The sequence below is a fragment of the Dryobates pubescens genome, chromosome 5 (genome assembly GCF_014839835.1).
Source record: "Dryobates pubescens isolate bDryPub1 chromosome 5, bDryPub1.pri, whole genome shotgun sequence".
Taxonomy (NCBI): domain Eukaryota; kingdom Metazoa; phylum Chordata; class Aves; order Piciformes; family Picidae; genus Dryobates; species Dryobates pubescens.
In genome coordinates this window covers 28,716,257-28,740,206 of record NC_071616.1, presented here as the reverse complement: position 1 = coordinate 28,740,206, position 23,950 = coordinate 28,716,257, and the positions used below count along the sequence as shown (strand labels likewise).

At 42.7% G+C, this 23,950-nt stretch overlaps 1 protein-coding gene across 1 annotated transcript; it reads right to left on the bottom strand.

Annotated features, from left to right (window-relative positions):
• Positions 1 to 1,473: 1,473 nt before the first annotated feature.
• ASB2 (ankyrin repeat and SOCS box containing 2) lies at positions 1,474 to 23,159 on the bottom strand. Its single transcript, XM_009907287.2, has 9 exons — positions 22,915 to 23,159; positions 20,813 to 20,917; positions 15,962 to 16,128; positions 15,143 to 15,298; positions 13,797 to 14,042; positions 12,005 to 12,176; positions 6,892 to 7,453; positions 3,052 to 3,205; positions 1,474 to 2,388 (listed from the first exon to the last, which is right to left on the bottom strand). Exons 1-9 carry the CDS (start codon positions 23,157 to 23,159, stop codon positions 2,252 to 2,254), a joined length of 1,944 nt encoding a protein of 647 aa, XP_009905589.2. The 3' UTR covers positions 1,474 to 2,251.
• Positions 23,160 to 23,950: the final 791 nt, after the last annotated feature.

Below are 23,950 nucleotides of genomic sequence, written 5' to 3'. Positions count from 1 at the left end.
TCAAACTATTGCTTGTCAACACAGGGCCTTTATTAGTAAAACTGTCTAAAGATTTCCTGCTTCCCATCCCTTTCCCTCCACCCAGTATTTTTCCAACCTGAAGCAATTCTCTGTTCATGCTGTAAGAGACAAGGAGATAGATTGTAAACTGGTAGTAACGGACGTCACTGGATGAAATTTTAGCAGTAGAGGAATCTCATCTGACTTTTCAAAGCTTTGCAAGAAGATCACTGTTCAGTGTGAACTGAAACTTGGTTTTTCAATTTCCTTTGCATTTGGGAAAGGCACAGCTATGTGCCCACAGAGTGCCTGCAGCTGTATTCTTCTGATCATATCCTGAGTGTTGAAGGTATCTCACACAAAACCATCACAAAAACTGACCTTGTGTGCCCAGACAGACTTGTATGTGTGCAACTCGCTTTAGCTCTGCATTAAGATATAAAACTCCACACAAATAAAACTTGGTGCAATGCATTTTCCCTACTTGTATTTCCATCTGATTCCATGGATAGTATCCAGGCAAACAAACAAAATCAAATCTGTCAGGTCTCTGGTGGGGAATCCAAACAAACCATAGTGCACAACTCCTTTGTCACCTAAGGTAAGAATGAGTGTGCTTCTAGCATAAGATTTGCAATGATGTAGCTCCAGATTTAAGCTCTTCCATCCACACTTTAGGTGTCTACTCAGGAATGAGGCATTCATGAAATCAGTTCAGCAAGTCACACCTGTCAACTGAGCTGTGGTCACTGTCAGTAACAGTTCATGGGCTCCTTAGCCTCCCCAGCTGTGAGGGAATGTGACTTGTTAAAAACTTCAATAAAAGAATTTCACGGACAATTATGGAGGTTCAGCTGATAGATGGTAACTTGTTAAGCTGCCATAAATCAGTTGTGCATCTGAGCTGTAAATAGGTGACCTAATTTTCAAAAAAGATGAGATTCATCAGTGTCTAAGGGAGCTAATAGATATTTCAAACTTCCAGAGTCAGGAGGTGCAGGGCTAAATCCCAAGACTTTCATTCTGCCTCAGTAATACCTTACACCACATGTAGTCCCATTGGATTAAGTGGAACTACACCTGGCAAACGCAACTTGCCATTGTTTAGACACCTCAATAAGGATTTAGAAGCCTAATTCTGGGTATTTGTTTTCATAAATCTCAAAGCCTGACTTATAATTTTGAAATAGTCAGTTTTCTTCCAGTGATGGTATTGTTGTAACCACAGAAATCCAAGGAGGTAGGAGAGGCTGGATTTTGTAGGGACAAGATCTTCTAGGGTAGTAATGGATAAAGTTTGTTTAGCAGCGTTACCTCTCCCTGCACACTTTACCTCTCTCCTACACTTTCTGTTCCTGCTTTACTAGGGCTTTGCTCTGTTCTGACACTAGCTATGTAAGAGAGTAAAGCTACCGTTTACAGTGCAGCTACTTTGAATTTACACTGAAAAAAAAAATAATAAAAAGAGTTCAGAGTTGCTTTCAAATTCTCAGTCCAAGAAGTTCTCTTAAGCAGAATTTTGCCTACTTCTTATTGCAATAAAATTCAAAAAGAACTGTATTCACTGCATGCAAATACAATTCTTGCATCCTTCTTCAATAAACTTTTCGATGTCTTTCAAAGGAATTATAATTTCTGGATGTTAGTCTATAAAAACGTTCTGAGATTTGAATGTTTAGAAATCAAGTATTCAATAAGAAAGATCCCAAAAATGAAAGTAAAAGTGTAAGCAAGAACGGTGTCAAAGTGTTGGACAATTAGCAACCAGCACACTTAGCAGAAATCCAAACACCACTATAAAAACTAAAACAAAAATCTCAGACAGTGAAGGAAATGTGATTATTTTCCTAACTATTTTGACGCTTGTCAATTTCCGAATTGTGATCACAGCAAGGATGCTAAACTCCACCACACTGCAGGACACCTTTGAACTCCTCACTGATACTTGCTTCGGCACTACTCATTTTTCAGTGTTGGCTTTCATGTCTTGTTCTTTTCAGACTAAACTGTGAGCTGAACTACATGTGTTTTCTGTTGGAAAACTTAAGAACAGACCAATGTTTAGCTCTCTGTCTCCTCCATTTTCTTCTCACTCGTGCTTTAGAAGCATATTTCTCTTAGATTAGTTATTGGAGGGCACTTGACCAAGCCAGCAGCAATTCCTCCCCACTGTGCATGATGTGCATCCGTGCCATGCTGATGACACTGAGTGCCATGCTGGGAAGCCGCTGCATGTCCAGTGTGCCTGGGGTCACTGTGTGTAATCATGCTGTAAGTACCGAATCAGTCTGTCTGGGAGAGGCAAGGTGTCAAGAAGTTTAATGCGGTTCCTTCCAACCAGGCTTCGTACCTTGACGCGGCAAAGGTGGGAAAGAGGTCGTGGGGGCTCTGAAAGACAGGCAGGTGAGAAACATGAGCAGAGCAGGTTTAAACTTGAAAATGACAGCTTAGCTAGGCCAGATCAGAGGAAAACAGGAGAGGGAAGAATGAAAAAAAGGGAGCATTTTTGTAATGGAGGGATGACATGTTTGGCATTGGGGGCAGATCACCTACTCTGAGGCATAGGGAAGGAACTGGAGCTGGAGGATGGGGTGCTGAAAACAAGTGTAATATGTACCAAATTTAGCTCAGTGCCAGAAAACTAGTTTTGATAATGCCTGTGAAAGACTTTGAATCCTAAGGGAAATGATATTTAGGAAAGCAGGACAATAGTAAAGGCTTTAAAGCCACTGGTGCCTGCTGGGCTGCTGTGGAGATGGTCACGCTACTACCTGCCCTGATCTGACTGCACTCCGGGTGCAGCCAAATAGGCCTTCCTGCACTGGCATTGCTCATTCCCAATGGAGCAGATCCACAGCTGGTGTACATTTAACATCAGTCAGTGACAGCACAGCAATTTCTAGTGCTTCATACCTGGTCCAAAATAAAATTCAGCCTCATCAGGGAAATCCTATCAAGTATAGAGGATGAATATTAAGAGGAGAGGATGACTGAGGTTTTGAATCCCACAGTGGGACTGTTTGTGCTAGATTCTCCCCTGTGTGATCATACCTGCTTTTTCTTTAATGACAGCCCAGTCCTCATAGCTGTCAATATGCTCCTTAAGCCTGGAACAGAGCTGCACATTACCCACGTAATCCAGGAGAACATCGATGATTGGCCCGGCCCAGCGACTTATCTCTGGAGTAGACACCATTTCACAAAACTTCAAGGAAAAACAGATTGCCTATAGTCAGTGGGATGTGAATGCACCTGTGGAAACTGCAACAATTGCAACAACCCTGATGGCTTTCTTTGTCCCATGCTTCTACCACCTGTGACAGAATTACCAGTTTCCCTTTAGAAAACTTTAGCTAAAGCTTTTTTTTCCCCTTTTGCAACAGAAGGTAGAATATCCTCTTTATAACCACAGCAGGACACAAAACCCTGGAGAAGGCCTAGCTTTGGAGCATGGACAGGATGCTATTTCCACAGAAATAGGAGGGAAGAGGAGTTTTGCCTCAAACCAGTGACAGAGCTGCAGAAATGTCCATGTAGCCCAAGACACTGTGACCCAGCATGCTGAGTCCCTTTCCCTTCTCAGGACCTGTGCGGCAACTACGTTCAAAGGAGTCGTAGGGAAAAAGGGTGATTCTGGAGAGCACAGCACCTCCTGCATTTGGGGAGCAAACACCTTACTAGCAACAAGTCTGGGTACATTTCTGCACAAACGAATCCCAGGAAGTTTTACTTGCTCATAAGAGAACTAACCTGGGTCTAACACAGTGCATCTTCATTACTTAGTCTTGGATCAGGCAGATTTTCTGTTGCCCCCAGCAGAAGCTGCAGAGTACTTAGAGACATTGTATGCAGGGCTGCTTATGGAGAACAGACTTAAGGACCCGACTTTAAGTAGATTCATTTCAATAAAGTAGTGACTTCCCTTCCCTCTTCAATCTAAATATGTACCAGACAAGAGTCATCTGTCTCTGTTAGGGTGCTGCATATGATGGAGATATCTGTGGATTTATCTGCATGTCATCAGTATGGAACTTTAGTGTGAATTAAATCATGCTGTGTGGATAGGAACTCAGACACATGACCAAAGCCAATTGAATGATGGTGTCTTAAACACCACTGATCAGCTTAGTCACTGAAACTGTCTTCATCCCCAAACAGGAAAGAAAATGCACCTGCTTAAAGTTCTTTCAGTTAAAGCTCCTATGTGATTATTTGAGGTGACAGCATTCACAGAAGTGTTTACTACTCTTCTGATTTAAATTCATTTTAATTTTAATTGAGCATCACTATGTAATATTTCCCAGGAAAATTAGATATATTAACGTCAGGAGTATCCCAGCAGATAACCTACAGTTTCCTACCTGACTGCTTATAGAAAGCTCAGTTTAGGATATGTGGATATGCCATTGCCACACAGTTACCCACAGGAAATGCAACCTGAGGATCTGTACTGCCACCTCCTAGCAGTAACTCCACTTTGACAGAGTTTAAATGAGGACATATGCCAGGCAATAGACCACTGGATGTTACTGCTCTCCTCTTTTTTGCCTCCACCAGACACCTTGCATGCCTTTTTGTCTCTTCCCCATTCACAATTTCGCTCTATGAAATGTTTTCTGAAATAAAAATGTTCCAAAACATGTTGCAGGAAAAGAAGCACAGCAAAATGAAACAAAATAATGCAAACCTGCAACTAGAGGCAATGGGATTGACTCTGGACAAGGTGACTCTGAGCCTGCAGTCTCAGTAGGCCCCTGAATGCCCTCTCGCGGCAGTTGGATACTTTACTCTCCACGTTCAGTGAGATTTATTATCCTTATGTAGACTTATGCAAGAAAATAAAAAATGCAGGTCTTATTTGTGGAAAAGGATATAGTTTTATGAGATTCTATATATTTCAGAATATAAACCAAAACTATATGATGAAGCTACACCACACAAGCCTTACTTTTATCAGCCAAATTCCTAGCAATGAGAAGCAAATTTAAAACACTACTGAAGGGAAGGGATTGCTTTTTTTTTTTTCCCTCTGTATGCATTTTTTTTGTCCCTCACTGATGTCTCTTTAGGCACAGATATAATTTTAGATGCCTTTCACTACCTCTGCTTCATGTTATCTTGGCATTGAGGTGATCACAGTATCACAGTATCACCAAGGTTTGAAGAGACCTCGAGGATCATCAAGTCCAACCTGTCTCCACAGACCTCATGACCAGACCATGGCACCAAGTGCCACGTCCAATCTCCTCTTGAACACCTCCAGGGATGGTGACTCCACCACCTCCCTGGGCAGCACATCCCAATGACGAACGACTTGCTTGGTGAAGAACTTTCTCCTCACCTCGAGTCTAAACCTCCCCGGTGGAGCTTGAGACTGTGTCCCCTTGTTCTGATGCTGGTTGCCTGGGAGAAGAGACCAACCCCTTCCTGGCTACAACCACCTATCAGGTAGTTGTAGAGGGCAAATTGTAGAGTGATGACTCTCTGAGTGATCTAATGTTTTGTTAGAAACTAAAAGTAGTTCTAGGTGACATCCAGAGAGAAATAGTCTGATTAAGGAAAAAAGGGGAGTATTTCTGAGTGCCTAGAGGGCTAAAGGCAAGCCCTTTCTTCTTGCCTTGACATTCCAGCCCTTTGTTCACTCTACATGCTACTAAATCAAGGTTCAAGAACTAGAGATGATACATTTTGTTAATTTTTCTTTGTTATCTTGGAGCAATTTTGCTGTGATGAACACTCTCAGGGAGAAGCTCTGTTTGGGATAAGTGATTTTTTTGATGGACTCTTACCTTCCTCTTTCTAAAATTTCTTTTTGTTTGTTTTTCAGACATGTTACTGGAAAATAAAGTCTTTTGGAAGACAGGACTGACTAGGATCCTAGGATTTCCTAGAATCTTTTTGTGTTTTCTTTTATTCTTTACATCAAAAAGGAACATTTATTAGTGACCATCTCTTTGGGCTAAATGACACTTTCTTCTGAATCCCTCAAAAGCACACTTAAACTAGACATAAGTTGATTTATTTCTTCCCTAATTCTTTGCAAAACTTCCTTGCTGTGTTCCATATTGAAGGGTAGCAAATTTTGATTGAAGTGTCAGATTTTGTTTGAGATATATTAGAAGTCAACATACAGATATCAGAAAAAGATACAGTTTGAGATTATGTAAAGTCCTGTAAGTGACTGAGTCCAATCCCAGCGCAATAGAAGCTGAGCCCAGCTGTGCTTTGGAAAAGACTGCAAAGACACATATGTAAAATGTGGATGTGTAAAATCTGTAAGTAGCTTTGAAAATAGGAAATCATGGAACTAAATCTCCTAATCTTTTCAGAAAACTTCAAATATAATGGACAACCATATAGCTACTGTAACGATTTATGCTCTCTCTCCAGGGCTACCTATCCAGTAAACTCAGAAATAGCACATGTTTACATTCACTAGTTAACTCTCAGAAAGTGAAGCACTAGACCTTTTTAATTTAACCAGGAGCTTAAATTCTGTATCAGACAAACCCAAATATTACAGGGCTAATCAAATAAGCAGATTTCTACTGTCCGTGTGCCACCTCCCATATTCTACCACCCACATGACACTGCCTGTCATGAATCCTGGCACCTCAGGTCCAGAGGAAAAGAACACTGTAGATCTGACAGCAAGGCTGTAATTCACTGCAGCTTCCAGCTAGGGCCATAGCAGCTGTTGCCTGCCATCATTCTGTCATTGAACATGGACTTGGAACATTCACAGATGCTTACTGAGCCTTTTTCTTTCTGTAAATAAAGTGGGAATAAAATATCTCACAGAAAAGCTGGAAAAAAATTCATTTAAGTTGTTAAGATACCTGGGTAGAAGATGTCCTCAGAAGTACTGTAGGTAGACTAAGGAGTGCTTACCTGCACTGTGGTTGGCTCCTTGGAGAGCTGGGGTTCATTTAGTCTGTCCCGTCTGTAATTTAATGCAGGATGTGGGCCATTTCCGTACTGACATTCAAAACAGGAACCTGCGTCACAGCCCAGATCCAGGAGATATTTCAGCACAGAAAGGTACTTCATTGAAAACATGATGGTGGCTGGAAATGTGGTGGGATGGCTTGATATATAAGCATCAATATTTGCTCCATGATCAAGAAGCAGCTTCATGGTCTTCAAGCAGCCATGGCGGATGGATATGAGCAATGGGTTAATGAGGTCAACATTGGGGTTGGCTCCAGCTTGCAACAGGAGCTCTGTGGCATAGATGTTATTGTTAAAAACAGCAAAATAGAGGGGAGTGGTGCGCCTGTCCTCATAAAGGCAGGACCGTTCGTCAGAGAGGGTGGTGTTGACATCGTAGCCAGCATCAATCAGCTCTTCCAAGATGTCATCGTTGTTGCGTTCAGCTGCGAAGTGCAGTGGGCTGATGCCACTACGCTTGACGCGGGTGCGGCTGGTCACAGGGATCAGCATGGAGACAATCCTGCCAGATGGAGAGTCAGGGAATGGCAGTGAGCTCTGAGGAATCTAGAGGATCTACAACCATAGAGCAAAGCATAGCTGCATGGTTGTAACCATAAGACAGAGCAGGATAACTTGGGCATAGAAACAACTCTTTCACAGCCCAAATGGCAGATGCTCAGCCAGGATCTCCTAGATGTTCTGCATCTCCATTGTGCTGTGGGTAGGACTGGAGGAACAGGGTCATGTCCTCTGGGCTACAGTGCCAGCAGAGAGGCTGTATCTCCCCACATCCTTTGGGGTTGCTTAATTGCTCATCAGAGAAGTGCACCAACACAAGGCATTAGTAGACCTTGTGGATCACAGTAACAAGAAGAGACCATAAAGGAGGTGAACCCAAATCTTTCTCATCAGGACTTAGGTAGGATAAACTATAAATTTTGTTCCCAGGCCTTCTTGACCAATTTTACAATTCAGTTATTACCCTGGATTGATCCTCATCCTGGAGGCCCTTTTTGTGTGGCTTGTGGCTGTGGCAAATCCACGGGGCTATCAACATCCATCCCAGCTCACAAGGAGCCAAAAACACAATTAGGAGAGGAGATAAAAAGAAAAAAATATCCTTTCCAGGCTTGTTTCCATGCTTTATCCCATGGAGAAAAAAAAGTACAGCCAAGTTTTAAACCACAGTAATCAAATATTGCTATTGGAAAGTGTGATGTGACCTTAAACACAGCAGCATAAACCAAGGTGTTCTCATTGTGTAATATGAAAGTTCAAGTATACAATGTACAGGAATTCTGCAGTCACAAGTCCATGATCAGTTTTATGTCTTTATAGGTGGCATTGGACACACATGACCAGCCCCATAGGTTAAACCCTCATTTCCTGCTCATAACATTGCCTTGATTTAGCCAAGGCACTACGCTGATTCTGTATATGCAGACAAGTCACCATATTCTATTTCCAGAAAGAGATTAGGAACCTCCAACCTGAGTCTGCCTCCTGTCTCTGGAAATCCCCATGCTCTCTACTGTAATGCTTGTGAAGAGAGGGATATCTAAAAAGGGGCTTGTGGGAAGTAGTAAGCTAAGCACACCTCTTACTCTTCCTTCTCCCGTGCAGCCTCCTCTGCCTAGCAGTCAGTAGCTGTCTTAACATAGAAGCATGCAAAGCTCAGTTTCCTAGCATGTAGCGTGTCTCCATTAAACTGCAGCACATCTTCAGCTTGACTACAGTGGCTGATCCCAACACTGGGCCTTCAAACATTTATTTACATAATGAACTAAGCCAAATATAAGATAGTCTCAGGAACACATTTGTCCATGATGTACTGAATGATCCTGTGAAAGACTGAGCCTCCAATACTCCCAGGATCTGAAATAAGAGCTGAAGATCCGTAACACTTTACAGGATTATGTTCCTATTTACATGATGGACTGTTCATGTCTCCAGGTTACTTCTACATCTTATTTTTAAACAAAAGGATTTTTAAAATTATGTAAATATCTTGGGGAATTAAGCAAGGAGTTTTTTTGCTCCAAGCAACCTCACTAATCTTCTAGCGCTGTGAGGCTCACCAGGGAGCAGGAGGTTTGGGTGCTAGTGAGTTGGCAGCTTCCCATCATTAGCAAATGTTCTGCAAGAGCCATAATAACAAAAAGGGCACAGAGTACTGAGAGGACACCATGCCAAGTACCAGCATTAGTCATCCCGTGATCAACTGTTTTGAAGATTTAAGGATCCATTTTGTTCTTTCCCTTCAGCATATGTGCTTCAGCCAGCTTTTCACATCTGACTTAAAGAGGCACTACATTATTTCTGTCTGCAAGATGAACCTCAACCTCACCACAGCAGTGCCACACTGAGGTTCTGCATCCAAATGGTGCCATGCCCTAGACCTCAGTACTTTCCCTGTAGTCCAGATTTATTCTTGGAGGAAAAGTAAGAAGCATGAAAATTGTATCAGGGTTTCATTTTGTGGCTTGAACCTGTCTCTCTTCCTCATACTTCAAAGTAGGCTGGTTCAGTAATATGATTCCTCCACCTCTGCTATGATTCCTGTCTGTCTAGAAGGAAAGGCAGCTCAAGTTATGGCAGCCAAGGCCAGACAAATCAGGCCACATTCCACGTCTGTCACAGGGCTGAGCTTCATGTACCATTTCAAAACAGGGCTGAGTTTCTGCTTATCCCTGACACCTGCTTCTGTGATTTCTGCTTGTTAGAAATTACATGGAGGAGAAGGCAGAGCATCCTTTGGGTGTGCCAAGAGTTTACTGACTTCTGTTTGCTTAATAAATCTGCCCACACTTCACAAAGCCTTCCCTTCTAAGCATTTCAGTTCTGAGGTGGAAGGAGTTAAATGACTGCTCGTGATTGTCCTACAGCCGATGAGATGACCCTTATGAATTTCAGGTCAATATTGACAAGGTGTTATTTAAAATAAACAAACATCAAGCAGCAAGATTTGATGGTTGAGCCTTGGGACCACATTCTTGGCTTTTTAATGGTAGGGAGACTTCATGCTCTGGCAAAAAGTTGAAGCATGGAATTCCTGCAGAATTACGTATTAAATCTGCAGGAATACAAAGAGAGGTCACCCTGAAGGGTGTTATTTTACTGAATACCAAAGGAATTAAGAATGATCAGCCAGTTGGGCTAAAGCTTTGTCATTTAAATAAATATTTATAAAATACGGTTTTTCTTTCTTCTTCACTTAGTTTGCAGCAGTTGTGGACAAGAATTTGTGCTCAGTCTTTTACAAGTGAAGGAACTCAGAGTTTGGGCTGAATTCTCTCCTATATGTGAGATCCGAATCAGGTTCCTTCTTTTATAACTTGAGGATGGACTTCAGTTGCAGATTTTCCATGTAAATTTTGTCTCTCATCAGAGGAGTAAAAGATTCAGAGAGCTGGTCCAGCCTCTATATCTGTCCATTTATACTTTCAGATGAACTTTTTTTGAAAATGAGCAACTGGAGATGGGTTCTGTCTCTGGCACATTTCTCATCTAAACTGTGTTTGTTTTCAAGAAAATGTCTTTGTAACTCAAACCCCAGAGAAAATCTTTAGTAATGCCTGCATTAGTCTATGCAGACTATTCATGTACATGCTGTAAGTGTATAAGCCCATTACATAAATTCACACTGGGCTTCCCTCTAGAATACACAGCTTGCACAATGAGGCAAGTGTATTCCAGCTACAGAAAATTATAACCTAAAGTCTATTAAAGTGGCATGAGAAGCTTTGGGATTCCAAAGCATAACTAAATGCTAGAATAAAAGAGGCTATGGGATGGTGTAGTGATGCAAAGGTTTTAATTCCTCAGACAGTGAAATACATAACAGTTCACTCTAGCAATTTTCTGCAAAGTTAGTTCTATTATCCAGAAACAACCTTTGCAGCTGGATGTATTCTCTCCTTTGACTACCACTGGAAGGATTTTGATAGAAAATGTCAGAAGAATTCACTACAGTTACCAAAAGGATCTGTCAATTCAAGATGTGACTGTCCTGCAAAAATAGGTGTGTGCCACTCACCCTTCCTGTAGTGAGAGGTTAAAGGCAGGAGCTAAAACTTGCCTTGGAATCAAAAGTAAATGCTATGGAGTTCAGGCTCAGAAGCCTGCTGAACGTGCCTCATGCCTTGAAAGAGCTAGGTAAACGCTATACACATGACAGTGCAACAATCCCATCCCTAGACAGCATCTTTCTAATGGATATCCTTTGTTATATGCTGTGGAGTTTCTCCCCTTCCTATAAACGTCTTTATTTCAGAGGACTGGTAAATCTACCCTGTTACTTTTCTCACTGTTTAAAGAATGTGCTCAGCTCTATCTTAAACACATTTCATTTCAGAAACAAACTATTGCATCTCTGTATATGTGTCTATTAACTTTTAAGAGTCATTTACTGACTAATAAAGTATATTTTCCAGACCACAAGTAATTCTTGTACTTCTTTCCTGAAGCCCTTCCAATTTCCTGAAAGGCTTCTGAAAGAGAAGATACCAACACTGGACACTGTATTCTAGCAAAAATCTCACTAATGCCCTAGAGTGGCACTTAGCCACTTCCTGCTGTCAGTATCTGAATTATTGTTAATAAAACCTGCATACACCAGAGATGAATGCAGCGTATTATCCTTAGGCAGAAAAGTCACAGTGGGCCCATGTAGGAAAATTTTTTCAAACTATGTAGCAGTAGCTGCTGAAGTCTAACACCACAACCCCCTCACACACAGTTGCTTTTTAATTCTGTCTCAATTACATTTTGTGGAGCTCAGTTTAATCCAATTCCAAGACATCTGAGATTATTTAGCTGTAATAGATGATATCTTGGCAAAGCTTAAGGAATCTTGCACCTCACGTTCTTTCTCACCTCATCCCAACCTGTAAGCACACTCCTCAGTTTCTAATTTCCAACCCAAGGTCTGTAAGTGGAAGGCCTTGTTCTCAGCTTGCAGTTCCTTTGTTCACAATTCTCAGGATTAGATCTGGGATATTAAATCCTCTTTTTAATAAAGACTTCCAAATCTTCTCTAAAAGATGACTCTATGAAATTAACTAAAACTTACTCGCAAATCCCTTTTTTGGCTGCTATGTGAAGAGGTAACAGGCCATCCTTATTGGCTTTGTTAGCATCTGCTCCTTGGGACAAAAGAAACTCCACAATATGCACATGTCCATTTTTACAGGCTTCATAAAGAGCAGAGGCATTATCACTGGCTTGAGTATTTATATCAGCACCTAGGAAGAAAGAAAATCTTTGTAGCACCAAGAGGTTAAAATAAGATGGAAGGAACATGTTGTGAATGGACACATTCATCTTCACGACATTGAACTACAAAATGTGCTGGATAGGGATGTGAATGAGGTAACATCAGAGTGATAAGTCATATCAGTTATATACAGTGATATCACAGTTTTCTACTTACTTTTAATATGATGTGAACATAAGAAATAAAGAAGACCTACTACTTTTTGGCCACAATTTGGAATGTTGCTTTTTCTGTGCAAGAAATTTAAGGTCTGAAAGCCTGGGCTTCACCTGCTTTATAACGCACCATGGTGTCCTCAGGAAGGCCGTGCAATGTGTATCCTAAGTGGGAATAACAGTTCACTGAGTTTGGCTTTTAAACTCCAATAAAGAAGCCAATCCATCTCCCATTTGATCATGAAAACTCCCTGACAAGGAGAACATTTTCCCTGTGCTCTCACCCTAAACTAAACCAGCTGTGTTGTATTTGGCCCTTTGAAAATGTTGTAGCTGGAAACATCAGGAGAATTGCAGTGACAAAACATAACACAGGACTATGTTCCTAATGAAAAAGAAATGAAAAAGAAACCCTTTTTATGATGAATATTGCTTATTGTAGCAATGCAGTGATATCACAGCTGGGATTCTCAGAGGATCTATTTAGAGCTTGAAACAATTGGACAGTTTTATTGGATTTTCTCCTGTGTATGTTTCTCAAAACTGAACTTTAATGAAATCTCAGTATCTATCTAAGTTGAAACAGAAATCACATTCTGGCCTAGCTTCTAAAATTGTAGGCAACATGATGGACTAACTGGTCACATAAAACTGACTTGGCAATGGTAGCTGGACAGTAGAATGCATTTTTTATTCCCCAACTCTCACATCTTTCTTAGGCATACTAACTGCTTTAGAAGTTTTCTTCATCAGTGTTCAGTTCTTGTGTCACAAGTGCAGCAGCCATCTCTTGCCTACACTAAAGACATTAGCCCTCAGTAAAAATTCAATATGCTTCAGAATAGTAGTTAAGCAAGTTGTGCTTATTGTAAAGCTGTTTTACATGACTGGAGCAGTAAATGGTAGGTTTAGTTTAAACTAGAATAAAATTTGCTGTTTATATGTTTAAGCATATACATATGGGGAGAGTGAGTCTGCTTCTCCTTGGTGTAAACCCATTAACTAGACAATAGTACATTCTCTGTTTTCATCAGGATTCATTACTGGAGGATAGCTAACCTTGCCCATCACTGCATCTGTTCATGAGCAGATGTGGTTGGCTAACATTCAACTATTGCCATATATTACAACCTGCAGTTTTCTTCTGTGACTGATTGGATTTTAGGCTATTACAGGCATGCAGTTAGAGAGCACCATATTACTTCCCATAATTGGTGACCATGAATAAATGCTGAAGAAGCACATGCGTCTAGACCGTGCTCTCTGAAAGACCTTACACAATTCAGCCACCTGGAGCAACAGGATTTCGACACCTCTGCCAGGTAAGCTTTGTCTCCAGTGACAAGAAAAAATGAGACAGGAAGAATTAATGGGAGCTTTGAAATATTAAGGGCTAAATAAATAAAAGTATGTAATGGCACAGCTGTACTCACCACATTTTGCAAGGTATCTCAAAGCTTCCAACTGCCCACTCTCAGCTGCCACAAATAAAGAAGTGATCCCATAGGCATTTGCAGACTCAATCTTGGCACCTCCTTTCACAAGGATATCCATAATTTCCAGGTCATTTCGAGAGACAGCCTCATGGAGAGCAGTCCACCCTCGATTGCAACGATGGTTGGTATCAGCATTGTACTGTACCAGGAGTCTTGCAGCCGCTGCATTCTTGCGCTCACAAGCTGTTTTGGAAAAAAGAGAAGTGATTAGGATGAGCTTTGGAAAAGATTCTATGTGTTGTGGTGTCAATTTCATGTAGCTTAAGGCAATATAATACAATTAAGCCACAGTGAGTGAGACGAAAAGTCCAACCTGGTCAATATGAAGGCCAAGGCTGTTGCCAGCTGACACTGTCTAGAGCTTGTAAAGGATGTGACAGTGAAGCCACAGGTCTTGAGAGAGGCTAAGTGTCCTCTGCAGGACTTGTGCCAAGCTTGGTACTGAGGGGAATCTGTCACATTTGCACCAACTGGACACCACAGTGACACAGGGAGTTGACAAAGTGTGGGAAATAATTTATGAAGAACAAACATGTTACAGAAATCACATGGCATGAACACTTTCTTTCCAAATTCTGTGCAAAATCCATGTTTTATTCCCTCGGACTGCAGATAAAGCTCTGTGTAGGCAAGTATAGTAGTACACTACAAGAAAATATTTTTTTCACTACAAGAAAGACATTGAGGTGCTGGAGGTGTCCAAAGAAGGACAACAAACCTGGTGGCCTAGAGTACAAGTCTTATGAGTAGCAGATGAGGAAACTAGGATTGATTAGCCTGGAGAAAAGGAGGCTGAGGGTTATCACTGACCTTATCACTCTACAACTACCTTGAAAGAGGTTGTAGTGAAGTGGCAGTCAGTCTCTTCTCCCAAGTAACCAGAGATAGGATAAAAGTTGCACCAGGGGAGGTTTAGATTGGATATTAGGGAACATTTCTTCACTAAAAGGTTGTCAAGCATTGGAACATGCTGCCCAGGGAAGTGATTGAGTCACTATCCCTGGATATATTTAAAAGATGTGAAGATGTGATGCTTAGGGACATGGTTTAGTGGTGATCTAGCAGTGTTGGGTTCACAGCTGGGCTTGACAGTCTTGAAGGTCTCTTCCAACTAAAACAATTCTATGATTCTACAGTAGATCTGACATAGGAAAGAGAGGATGCTGGAGGGAGGTAGAAAATGGGAGATGATCACTGAGTTTCAGCCCTATGTTATACAAGCAATCCTGCAGCTCTGCCTTTGTGGTGTCAAAAGATACACCCCTGTAAAAGTAGGCACTGACCTTTGTAAAGTGGTGTTTCTCTGGCCTTGTTGGAGATGTCAGGCTCAGCTCCAGCCTGCAGCAGGGTGAGCAGGCAGTCCAGGTTGCCCCGGCTGGTAGCCAGGTAGAGAGCTGTCTCCTCATTGAGGGTGCGCTGGTCAATTGTGCTGGGGTATGCTGTGAAGAAATGTTGAGGCCACAGTCATTATGACATGTAGTGCACAAATATCTGTGGCATCATCGCCTTTCAAAATCCTTGGAGTTTTAGGTGAGTTTTTGTTTACTTGTTTCCTTTTTCCATGAGCAAAGTAAGCTAAGAATATACTATAAAGTTACTATGACTCTGATTAAGTATTTAAATCAACCACTGGTTTAGATTAAAATACTCAGCTACGGCCAGTAGTGGTGCAGAACGATGCTGAGCCACTCTTCCTCAGTAGCAGTTTGAAAACAAACTACAATAATTAACCACCTTCAGGCACCAGCAAAAGGTCCTTGGCCAGGATCTCCAGCTAATAGAAAGTAAAGTAATTGCTCTCTGCTGTGGCAGCCAAACAGATCACAACAGCTGACAGCTGAGCTCCAAGGCTTTTCTGTGAGAAATCCAGGGCTTGGTAAGATCTGTTCAGGTATTGCTTTTTCCTGAATTTCCTATATTTTAGAGATTTCAGTCTGGAAATCTATTCTCAAAAAGAAGGTGAAATTACTGTACACTCAGAGAGGTTAAAAAAAAGCTTCACATGCAGTCTCAGAAGAGGACTGGACTGCTTCTAACTGCTTTTTACTTTATTCATATTCTTCTTTTCTCCATTGTAATTATTTAGTTTTGACTTCACTGACCTTTTTGCAACAAGCTCAGGCAGCCCACTTGGCCATAGTATGCTGCTTCATGGAGGGGTATCCAGCCATCCTTATTAGGTTCAGAAAGGTCTTTTCCTGATTTCATCATGTTGCATACTGCCTTTTCATCTCCATCCTTGATTGCTGCCACTACAGGGTCAAGTTCTCTTTAAAACAAGATTAAATCTTGATTATTGCATTCTACATTACTGAGAATCATCTTTTTGTGCAGCAGCAGCATTGTATCATTTGACCAAAACAGTGAACCCTTGCAGTCTGTATAAGTATTTGTGTCCCTAAGGTGTCTTGCTACAAGGCCTGTGGAGCTATGGCTCCAGTTTTGCCATTCACAAAAGATCAGTTGATTCTCTGGAGGTGCTGATCTCATTCCTCAGAGTGTAAGAGAAGTGCAGGCATGACCAATCTCTGACATAAACACTTCTATTTTAGATATCTGGAATTGGAGGAAACTTGTTCCACCCTTGCTCTGTACACTGCCATGAGCATCCACAGTTGTGACACTTAAATCACCCTGCCATTTACTGTCTTATGTGGCAAGAGGTTTCCATATGAAATCTCTTAAATAAGGTCAGGTTTGGAGAGAATTGCCCCATACATCCCTGAAGAAAATGTGAAATTGGATTTGCAGGTGCCTTGGCCCTAGAGCAGAAATTCTCAAAAAATGTTGTTCTTGTATTTTAAATATGCTTCCTATTTCTCTTCCTCAAGCCTGTGTTCATAAGTTAGCCAATCTAGCTATGAAGAAAGGAGAGCTTTACTTAGACCATGTGAACATTAGAGGTCCTCTTTACAGCCAGGGAGGCTTAAAAAGAAAAAAAAAGATCCCCCCACCCAAATGAAATTCTGAGCTATCCTGCAAGACCATGCCCCAGAGATCCCCAGCTGTTATTTCAGCATTGAGGACTTAAATGTCCAGAAATTCTAAGCACTTCTGACATTCTAGACTTTCAAAAATATGTCTTCAGTGTCCCAGTAATGCATTTTAGGTGTTGGATACCTGTGAAAATCGAGTCTTTAGAAGACTGCTTGGGAGCAGCCCCATTAGCTCTGTTGAGACATACACTCTTGTGAACCTCTTAGCCAAGTTAGCATTTCCCAAGTAACTACAACAGTCAGGGGCCTCTGGAACCACAACTGGGACCTGGTGAAGTGGTTTGTGCTCCAGTGAGTTTGAACTCTGCAAACCCCTGGCAGGTTCCACAAGGTGGAGGAGTGCAAGGAGTTAAAGGAATGAAAAAACATTACGGAGGGAGGAAATATTTTAAAGCCTCTTCGGAGTAGAAGATCACTGAAATGTGTAGAATCACTGAAAATATTAAAGTAGTAGTTCAGTGAAAGTCAGCTGGTTTTAGTGCTGCTTAGTTCTGAACCTTTCAAAAAGAAGCTCAGTGTGAGCATCTGCAAAAAGCATGAAGTGCGCTCCACGCCACTTGGTAGTGAGACATGAGGAACAGTGTACGAGAGTTTTGTTCTGACAAACTTTCTCTTTTCCAAGCATGCAGTCTGGACAGCAACCCATTTCTCCAAGCTCTGCAAAAGCAACTGCAGAGCAGGGCTGACCTAGGCATACCAGTCCTGCAGAGAGAAACAGTGAGAGTTGTTGTGGGAGTCCCTGCACAGCAGGAATCACAACATTGCCTTACAGTCACCATACCACTGATCAGCAGTGCCTACAGCAGGGCCCTGCCTCACTCTTCCCACTATCTGCCACTACAGACAGTGCAGCGGAGGCAGGCAGCTGCAACCCTGCAGCTGGTGCAGGCAGCATCCTTGCCTGTGGTGGAGCAGCTCTGTTCATAGTGGTTTCCTGTGCTTTCCAGGGCTAGCATGTTTGTGCTCCTGCTGATCTGTGCTAGGAGAGGGCAACCACTCCTTCCTTACTCTGAGGCACTAAATGGCTAAGCTCCAGCACAGAAAACACTACAAATGAAGAAGTATTTTTCTAGTTCTAATGGGAACTTGAAAACAGGAGAGTTTGTGGTTTGAACTAGCTCTAAAGATAAAATCTTGCAGCCTTGATGGTAGGTAGACTGGGGTAGGAGGTCTGTGTCTCAGGAGAGGAATAAAGCATGTGGTGAAGGTCATGCAGGGCAGTGACAATGGGAACAGCCAGAAACTATGATTATGGCAGAAGGTCTAAAATGCCACAACAGAGTGATGTCAGAGACAGAAAAATATGAGCAGCTGAGCACAGGAGATCTTAAAAAGCAGATCATTGGTACAATCTCTGCATTTGCTGCAAATTACAGGAGCTGCACCGGATTCCGTTGCCTTTCAGGGCCTGAACAGACCAGCAGTCTGAAACTCACACATCTATCATTGGTTTTGGCTTGCCCAGAGATACCTAATCTATACCATAAACACTGATATTTGTACTGAAAGAAAATTCACCAAGCTGCTTCTCTGAGGTTAAACTCAGGGCTTGGAGCAGAACAGGTGAACAAAGCATGTGCCAAGGAATGGGAAAAGACACCATTTCATAGGCAAAAAAGTACTTAGTGCCACTTACTCCTTCTCTATAGCTGGAAGCAGTGATCTCAGGACACCAGTCACAAAAATAGCAACACTGGAATGAAGGGAGATATGGGACACAAAGCAAGGCATTTTTCCTGAGGAGACAACAGCGAGAGCAGGCAGCTGCCTTTCTGTTCACAGCCCACCCAGTAGGAATCCACTGACCTTCTGATAACTGCTGGGCTGAGGTCCCAAGGTCACTGCTGTATTTCCACATTATTTAGAATACCCTGGAACTAAACCTAAAATTGCTAGTTTCATGTAGGTAAGAGATTTTCATATAGGCATTTGAAATTGAGCATTTTGTTGAAGTTAGTTAACAGCAACAGTTTGTGCATGGGGCTGGCACACAGCAAAGGTAAGGTGAATCACGTTATCTGAGACCTCAGTGAAAGCAGAGGGTCCCTTGGATCTCTGGCAGGGTTAAAAATGTGTGAGAAATCAGTTACTACTCTGCTTAAGCCCTCAGATGTTGAATGAAGCAAACTACTGTTGGGGTCCTTGACCTTAAATGATTCCTGAGTAAGATGAGAAGGTTTGCTGGACCAGGCTGTAGATGCTTTAGCCAAGCAAATTCCAGATCAGTACAGAAAGTTTAATGACTCTCAATGTGAAATCCTTGTTTTCTGCCTGGCTCATAGTTGGCTGTTATAAAAACCCAACACATTGTTCGGATTGTATTTCACCAGATATACAGAAAATTAGTATTAAAATGATGGAGGAAGCCTGAAGATCTGATTAAATCTTAAACTTTTAAGCATCTCAAAAGAATTAATGCATTCCAATGCCAGTAGTCAAGATAATAAATACACATCACAGATGAAATGTATGGTGGGGTCAATTCTGAGTTCTGCAAAAGTTTAGTGGAACACAGAAAGGGTCAGCAAGCTTCTTCTTTTCTTGGCAGCCTGGTGAGATGCAGGCAGTGTGAAGGAACAGCTTTGGCCCAGGTGAAGCCAACTATCACCCCTGCCTGGCTCTGAGACCGAGAACATAAAACAGTGATGCCATCATGCTCTGCTGTGGCTTCCTAGCCACATTTTGGTTCTCACCTGACAGAAGGGAAGGGCTAGTTTATCAGCCTTATCCCAGCCTTCTTGTTGACTGAACGCTCAGCAGAAGCAAAGCCTGCCCTCCAGTCATTGAATGCAGAACAGCAAAGGGGTATCTAAGGTGTGGAGAGAACTTAATATGAGGATGCAATTTCTCTGTGGCTGGAGGGAGCAGGCAGGTGTCAGGGATGAGGAAGGCTTCATGTTTCAGCAGAAAGAGGTTTTCATAATGGCAGGGAGGGCAACATCAGTAGAGAGCCAGGGACAGAGCCTGCAGACATGCAGGGTGTGATGGGGAAGATTGTACATATGGGTGAGGGATGGAACAAAGAATGATGGAGGGGTTGTCACTGCAATGATGCATCCAGGAAGGGACTTGTAATATTGATAAAACAAAGTGAATTTGGACTGGGTAGATAAAAAAGGCGTAGGGATGTGTCTTCTGCAGGACACAGAGAAGTGCTGCCTACAGCATTTCCCTATCTTCTTGTGATTGTTAAAGGAAGGTGCAGGCATCTACTCTGCCCCACAGAGAGCTGAAATAAACTCATCACAGTCCACACTTTTCCACTACCTAAAGGCAGCACTCTGTCTACCTTCTTGCCTGTGTGTTTTCCTCATCCACAAATGTGTTCACTTGAGCTTATTTACAGTCCCTACCAACAGCAAAATATGTCCAGATTGGTCAAAGTCAGTCAAGCTGATTTCCTCTTTAGGCAGGCAAGACAGGGTACAGTCCCCCTGCAGCCCTCCTCAGTGTGGCAGGACAATGCAGATATTTCTGAGATCAGGCACACCATATTGGGAACATTTATAAGATAATACTGATGAAGGTACTACCAGTAGCTGACTGCCTCATCAACTGTGTTGATACAGGAGGCAATCTGTATAAATAAACCACAGCACAGGCATCCCTTTCCTGCTGCCTGTGTCACCTCAGCTACTGCATGACCCAGAGTCCCCAGGACATGCGCACTGGAGGGATGAAGAGAGAAAAAGGGGGTGAAAGGGAGCAAGGGAGGTTTGAGGTGGATCGCTCTCAAGAGCCTGGGCATGGTCCAGGGTGGCTGGGAGGTTGGAATGAAGGGCAGAAAGGCAGTGAGACTGTGGTGCAGGTGTCAGCAAGACCACCTCTAGATGAACAACACTACTTCCCCCCATCAAACACCATTGCCACCCAGAAGAACTGGCTCAGGGGAAGAGTGGGTAGAGAGTCTTGTTTTGACTGCAGGGGAAAGCAAGAGAGGGAGAGAGAGGCACTTACATGGGCTGGGATGTGCTGAACGGGCTGCCGTCGTACCTTCGCCTGACCCCCCAGGCCGTCCCTGAGCTGGATGGCTGAGCACGGCCTCTCGGCTGGGCTGCCATTCTGCTGCGGCGATGACATGAATGAAATAAAGAGAAATACTCCGAGTAGGAGAAACAGGTCATGTTGAGGCAGAAACAAAGGCACACATCCACAGAGACAGAGTGAGAAACCCTGCCGGTCAGGGCTTTGAATAAAAGCAGATGGCCACAGCTTGCTCTGTGCTGGATTCAGCTGCTTGCTCGGCTCAAGATTATTTTTGGCCCTCTGAGGAAGCGTCAGGGGATTCAAATGACCATATAAGACAACAGTGAGGTTAACCCTACCACCACCACGCAGGAAACAGGCGTGAGGTGAGGTGGGGTGACATTCATCACCTCCAAAGTGCCACACAAGCAGGTCAGAGGCAAGGGCAGAGAAAGACTCAGGGTCCCCTAGGTGCCAGCTCCATTTCCAGCTCAGCTCTCCCGGGTGGCAGAACAGTTCAGCAATGCTACTGATCTGGAGCAACAAGCTGCAAAGGCTTTCCTTGCACTGGGAGGTCAAAAGCTGCTGGGCTGAGGTAAAGGCAGAACAAGTTCATGCACAGAAGTGCAGATAATGCCTTTTGCCAAAGTAGCAGGTGTCAAAGCCCCCCCAGGGAGAACAGGACCAAATGGAGAGAGAAGCCCTTATTGTTCTCTGTATCCATGGTCCCCGTGGCAGAGTTGACAGTACTGGTCCACGGTAATGACACGGAGAAGCCACACCCTTTGGTGGAAGGAGGGCTGCCTATTGTACAGCATCCTGATTCTGCATCCATGAAACATGATTACTGCTCATCAAATTGTCCCCAATTTCCCAGCCTTGGAAGCCAAAGAGCCAGAGGAGGTAATGAGTGAGGCATCAGAGGACAGTGGAATTATGAGAAAGCAGTGGGAAAAAAACCTTTCAGTTACTCCTGGCTTATTAAAATAAAATTAGTTTAAAATTATATTTTTCTTTTCTTTTGGGGTGACTTTGAAACCTGTTTCCTCCCTTCTTGAGAGATCTGCCTTTTAAAAACTGAAAGGAGAACAATGGGTTTGAAACTGTCAGCAGGTCTCTGTAACCCACAGCCCAGCATTGCAGGGGAGGAGGATGCCACCACCCTTTGGTATCTGGAGACACTCTTGGCTGAAAGCAGGGTGCCTGAGATCAGACCTTTATCTGCAATAACTGCATCCTTTAAAGACTGCAGTATCTAAAGGTGCCAGCTCATACCAGTTTATATACCTATTTTAGGCCTCTCTCTTATGTTTTCCTGTAACAGATGCTGTGGTCCCTCTCTGGTGAAACCTAAGTTCAGTGTACAATGTTCCCCCCCATGGGAAAAAGGAGCCACTTGCTTCTACAGGGCTATTGTCGTTCAGAATAGAATAGAATAGAATAGAATAGAATTAACCAGGCTGGAAAAGACCTTTGAGATCATCAAGTCCGACCTATCACTCAACACCATCTAATTGACTAAACCAAGTGTCTCATCCAGTCTCCTCTTAAACACCTCCGGTGATGATGACTCCACCACCTCCCTGGGCAGCCCATTCCAATGGCCAATCACTCTTTCTGTGAAGAACTTCTTCCTAACATCCAGCCTAAACCTCTCCTGGTGCAGCTTGAGACTGTGTCCTCTTGTTCTGGTGCTGGTTGCCTGGGAGAGGAGAGCAGCCCCACCTGGCTACAACCTCCGTTCAGGTAGTTGTAGACAGCAAGAAGGTCTCCCCTGAACCTCCTCTTCTCCAGGCTAAGTAACCCCAGCTCCCTCAGTCTCTCCTCATAGGTCTTGTAGCAGTGCCCCTCTTATTTTGTTTACTGTTTAAAACAAATAACATCAAACAAATTCTCATTTTGCTACAAGGGTATAAATTGTTGACTTCATTGGATTTATAGCAGACTCCAGCTTTAAAACTAATGACAGACTCAGAGAGCAGCTACTCAGTAAAGCTAACTCAAAAGCGTGTGTTTTGACAGGGGAAACTGTTGTTCTCTTCCCAGGCAGGGTGTTTGTTGAGAGGGTGAAACTCAGGCAGGCACTCACTCACCTTTGCCAAGGGTAGATGTGGTAGGGTGGGTGGTGATTGCTGGCACACCTAGGGGTGGCCACCTCACTGGAACCAGCCACCACTGGCTTCTGGTGGCTCTGGGCAGCTGGCTGACCCATGGGGTCCTCTTCTAAGCTCTGTTGGATGGCCATCTTTATAAGCTCATCTTCGCTCAAGCTGCTGTACAGACTGTATTCCTCAGAGCCGATAATTTGTCTTTGACTGTTTGCTGTCTTTGTAGCCATTTTTTGATTATTACTTTTTCCCCCGCTTCTTTCCTGTAAAAGAAAATAGTGATAATCAAAATCTGGAACACAAAACCAACCAACCAAACAAAAAACCAAACTCAACTATCTTGTGGTTTTCCTTCAGCTCTGCCTCTTGATTAGAGTGACCAGAAAACTCTTCAGAAATCCTTCCCTAGGGAGAGAATACTGTCAACTAAAATCTACATGTAGACCCAATGAATTAACTTCTCCCTATCACAGAGGAGTAACTCATTTACACAGTATTTTTTAAAGGGAAGGGAAATGCTGCAAGCAGCACAGTTTTTTATCTATTCTGGTTAACACAGCTCACAAGATAAAAAGATACAGCTTTGAAATTAATGATGCAACATTTGTTGTTTAATTTTGGTTTATTTCTTGCTTTATTGCAGAAAATTAAGGAAAAATGTTTGTCTCTTTACTGGTTTTCTCCAAGAGCAGCTTTTCCATAATGAATTGTAAAGAGACTTCAAGGAGTAGGTTTTTTTCCACCTTATCTGGAGATACCTTAAGCAACATGCAAAACTCTTCCCTGAAGTACTTTCTTTCTTTCACTCAGCTAGGAGAGCAACATGAGACTGCTCAGTTTCACTTCTGATTTTTTGTTTTTCACAGAAAGAAGTTCAAGGTCATGAGTCTAAAAACTAGTGGTTGTGAAAGAAGAGGGAAACATCAGGGCATGGTCATCAGTCTCAGAATGACTCTGAAACATCACTGCAGTGTGAACTCAAAAAAAGGCAAAGGCAATCCAAAATACATGGGTATTTCCA

Bases quoted from the DNA above. Each gene is read 5' to 3' on its own strand.
- ASB2 (XM_009907287.2), bottom strand. From the start codon at position 23,159: ATGGCTACAAAGACAGCAAACAGTCAAAGACAAATTATCGGCTCTGAG. The intron at 12,177-13,796 runs GTGAGTACAGCT...CTTTCTTCCTAG, and splicing joins GAGATACCTTGCAAAATGTG to GTGCTGATATAAATACTCAA. The intron at 2,389-3,051 runs GTATGATCACAC...CCTGTCTTTCAG, and splicing joins TGTCATTAAAGAAAAAGCAG to AGCCCCCACGACCTCTTTCC.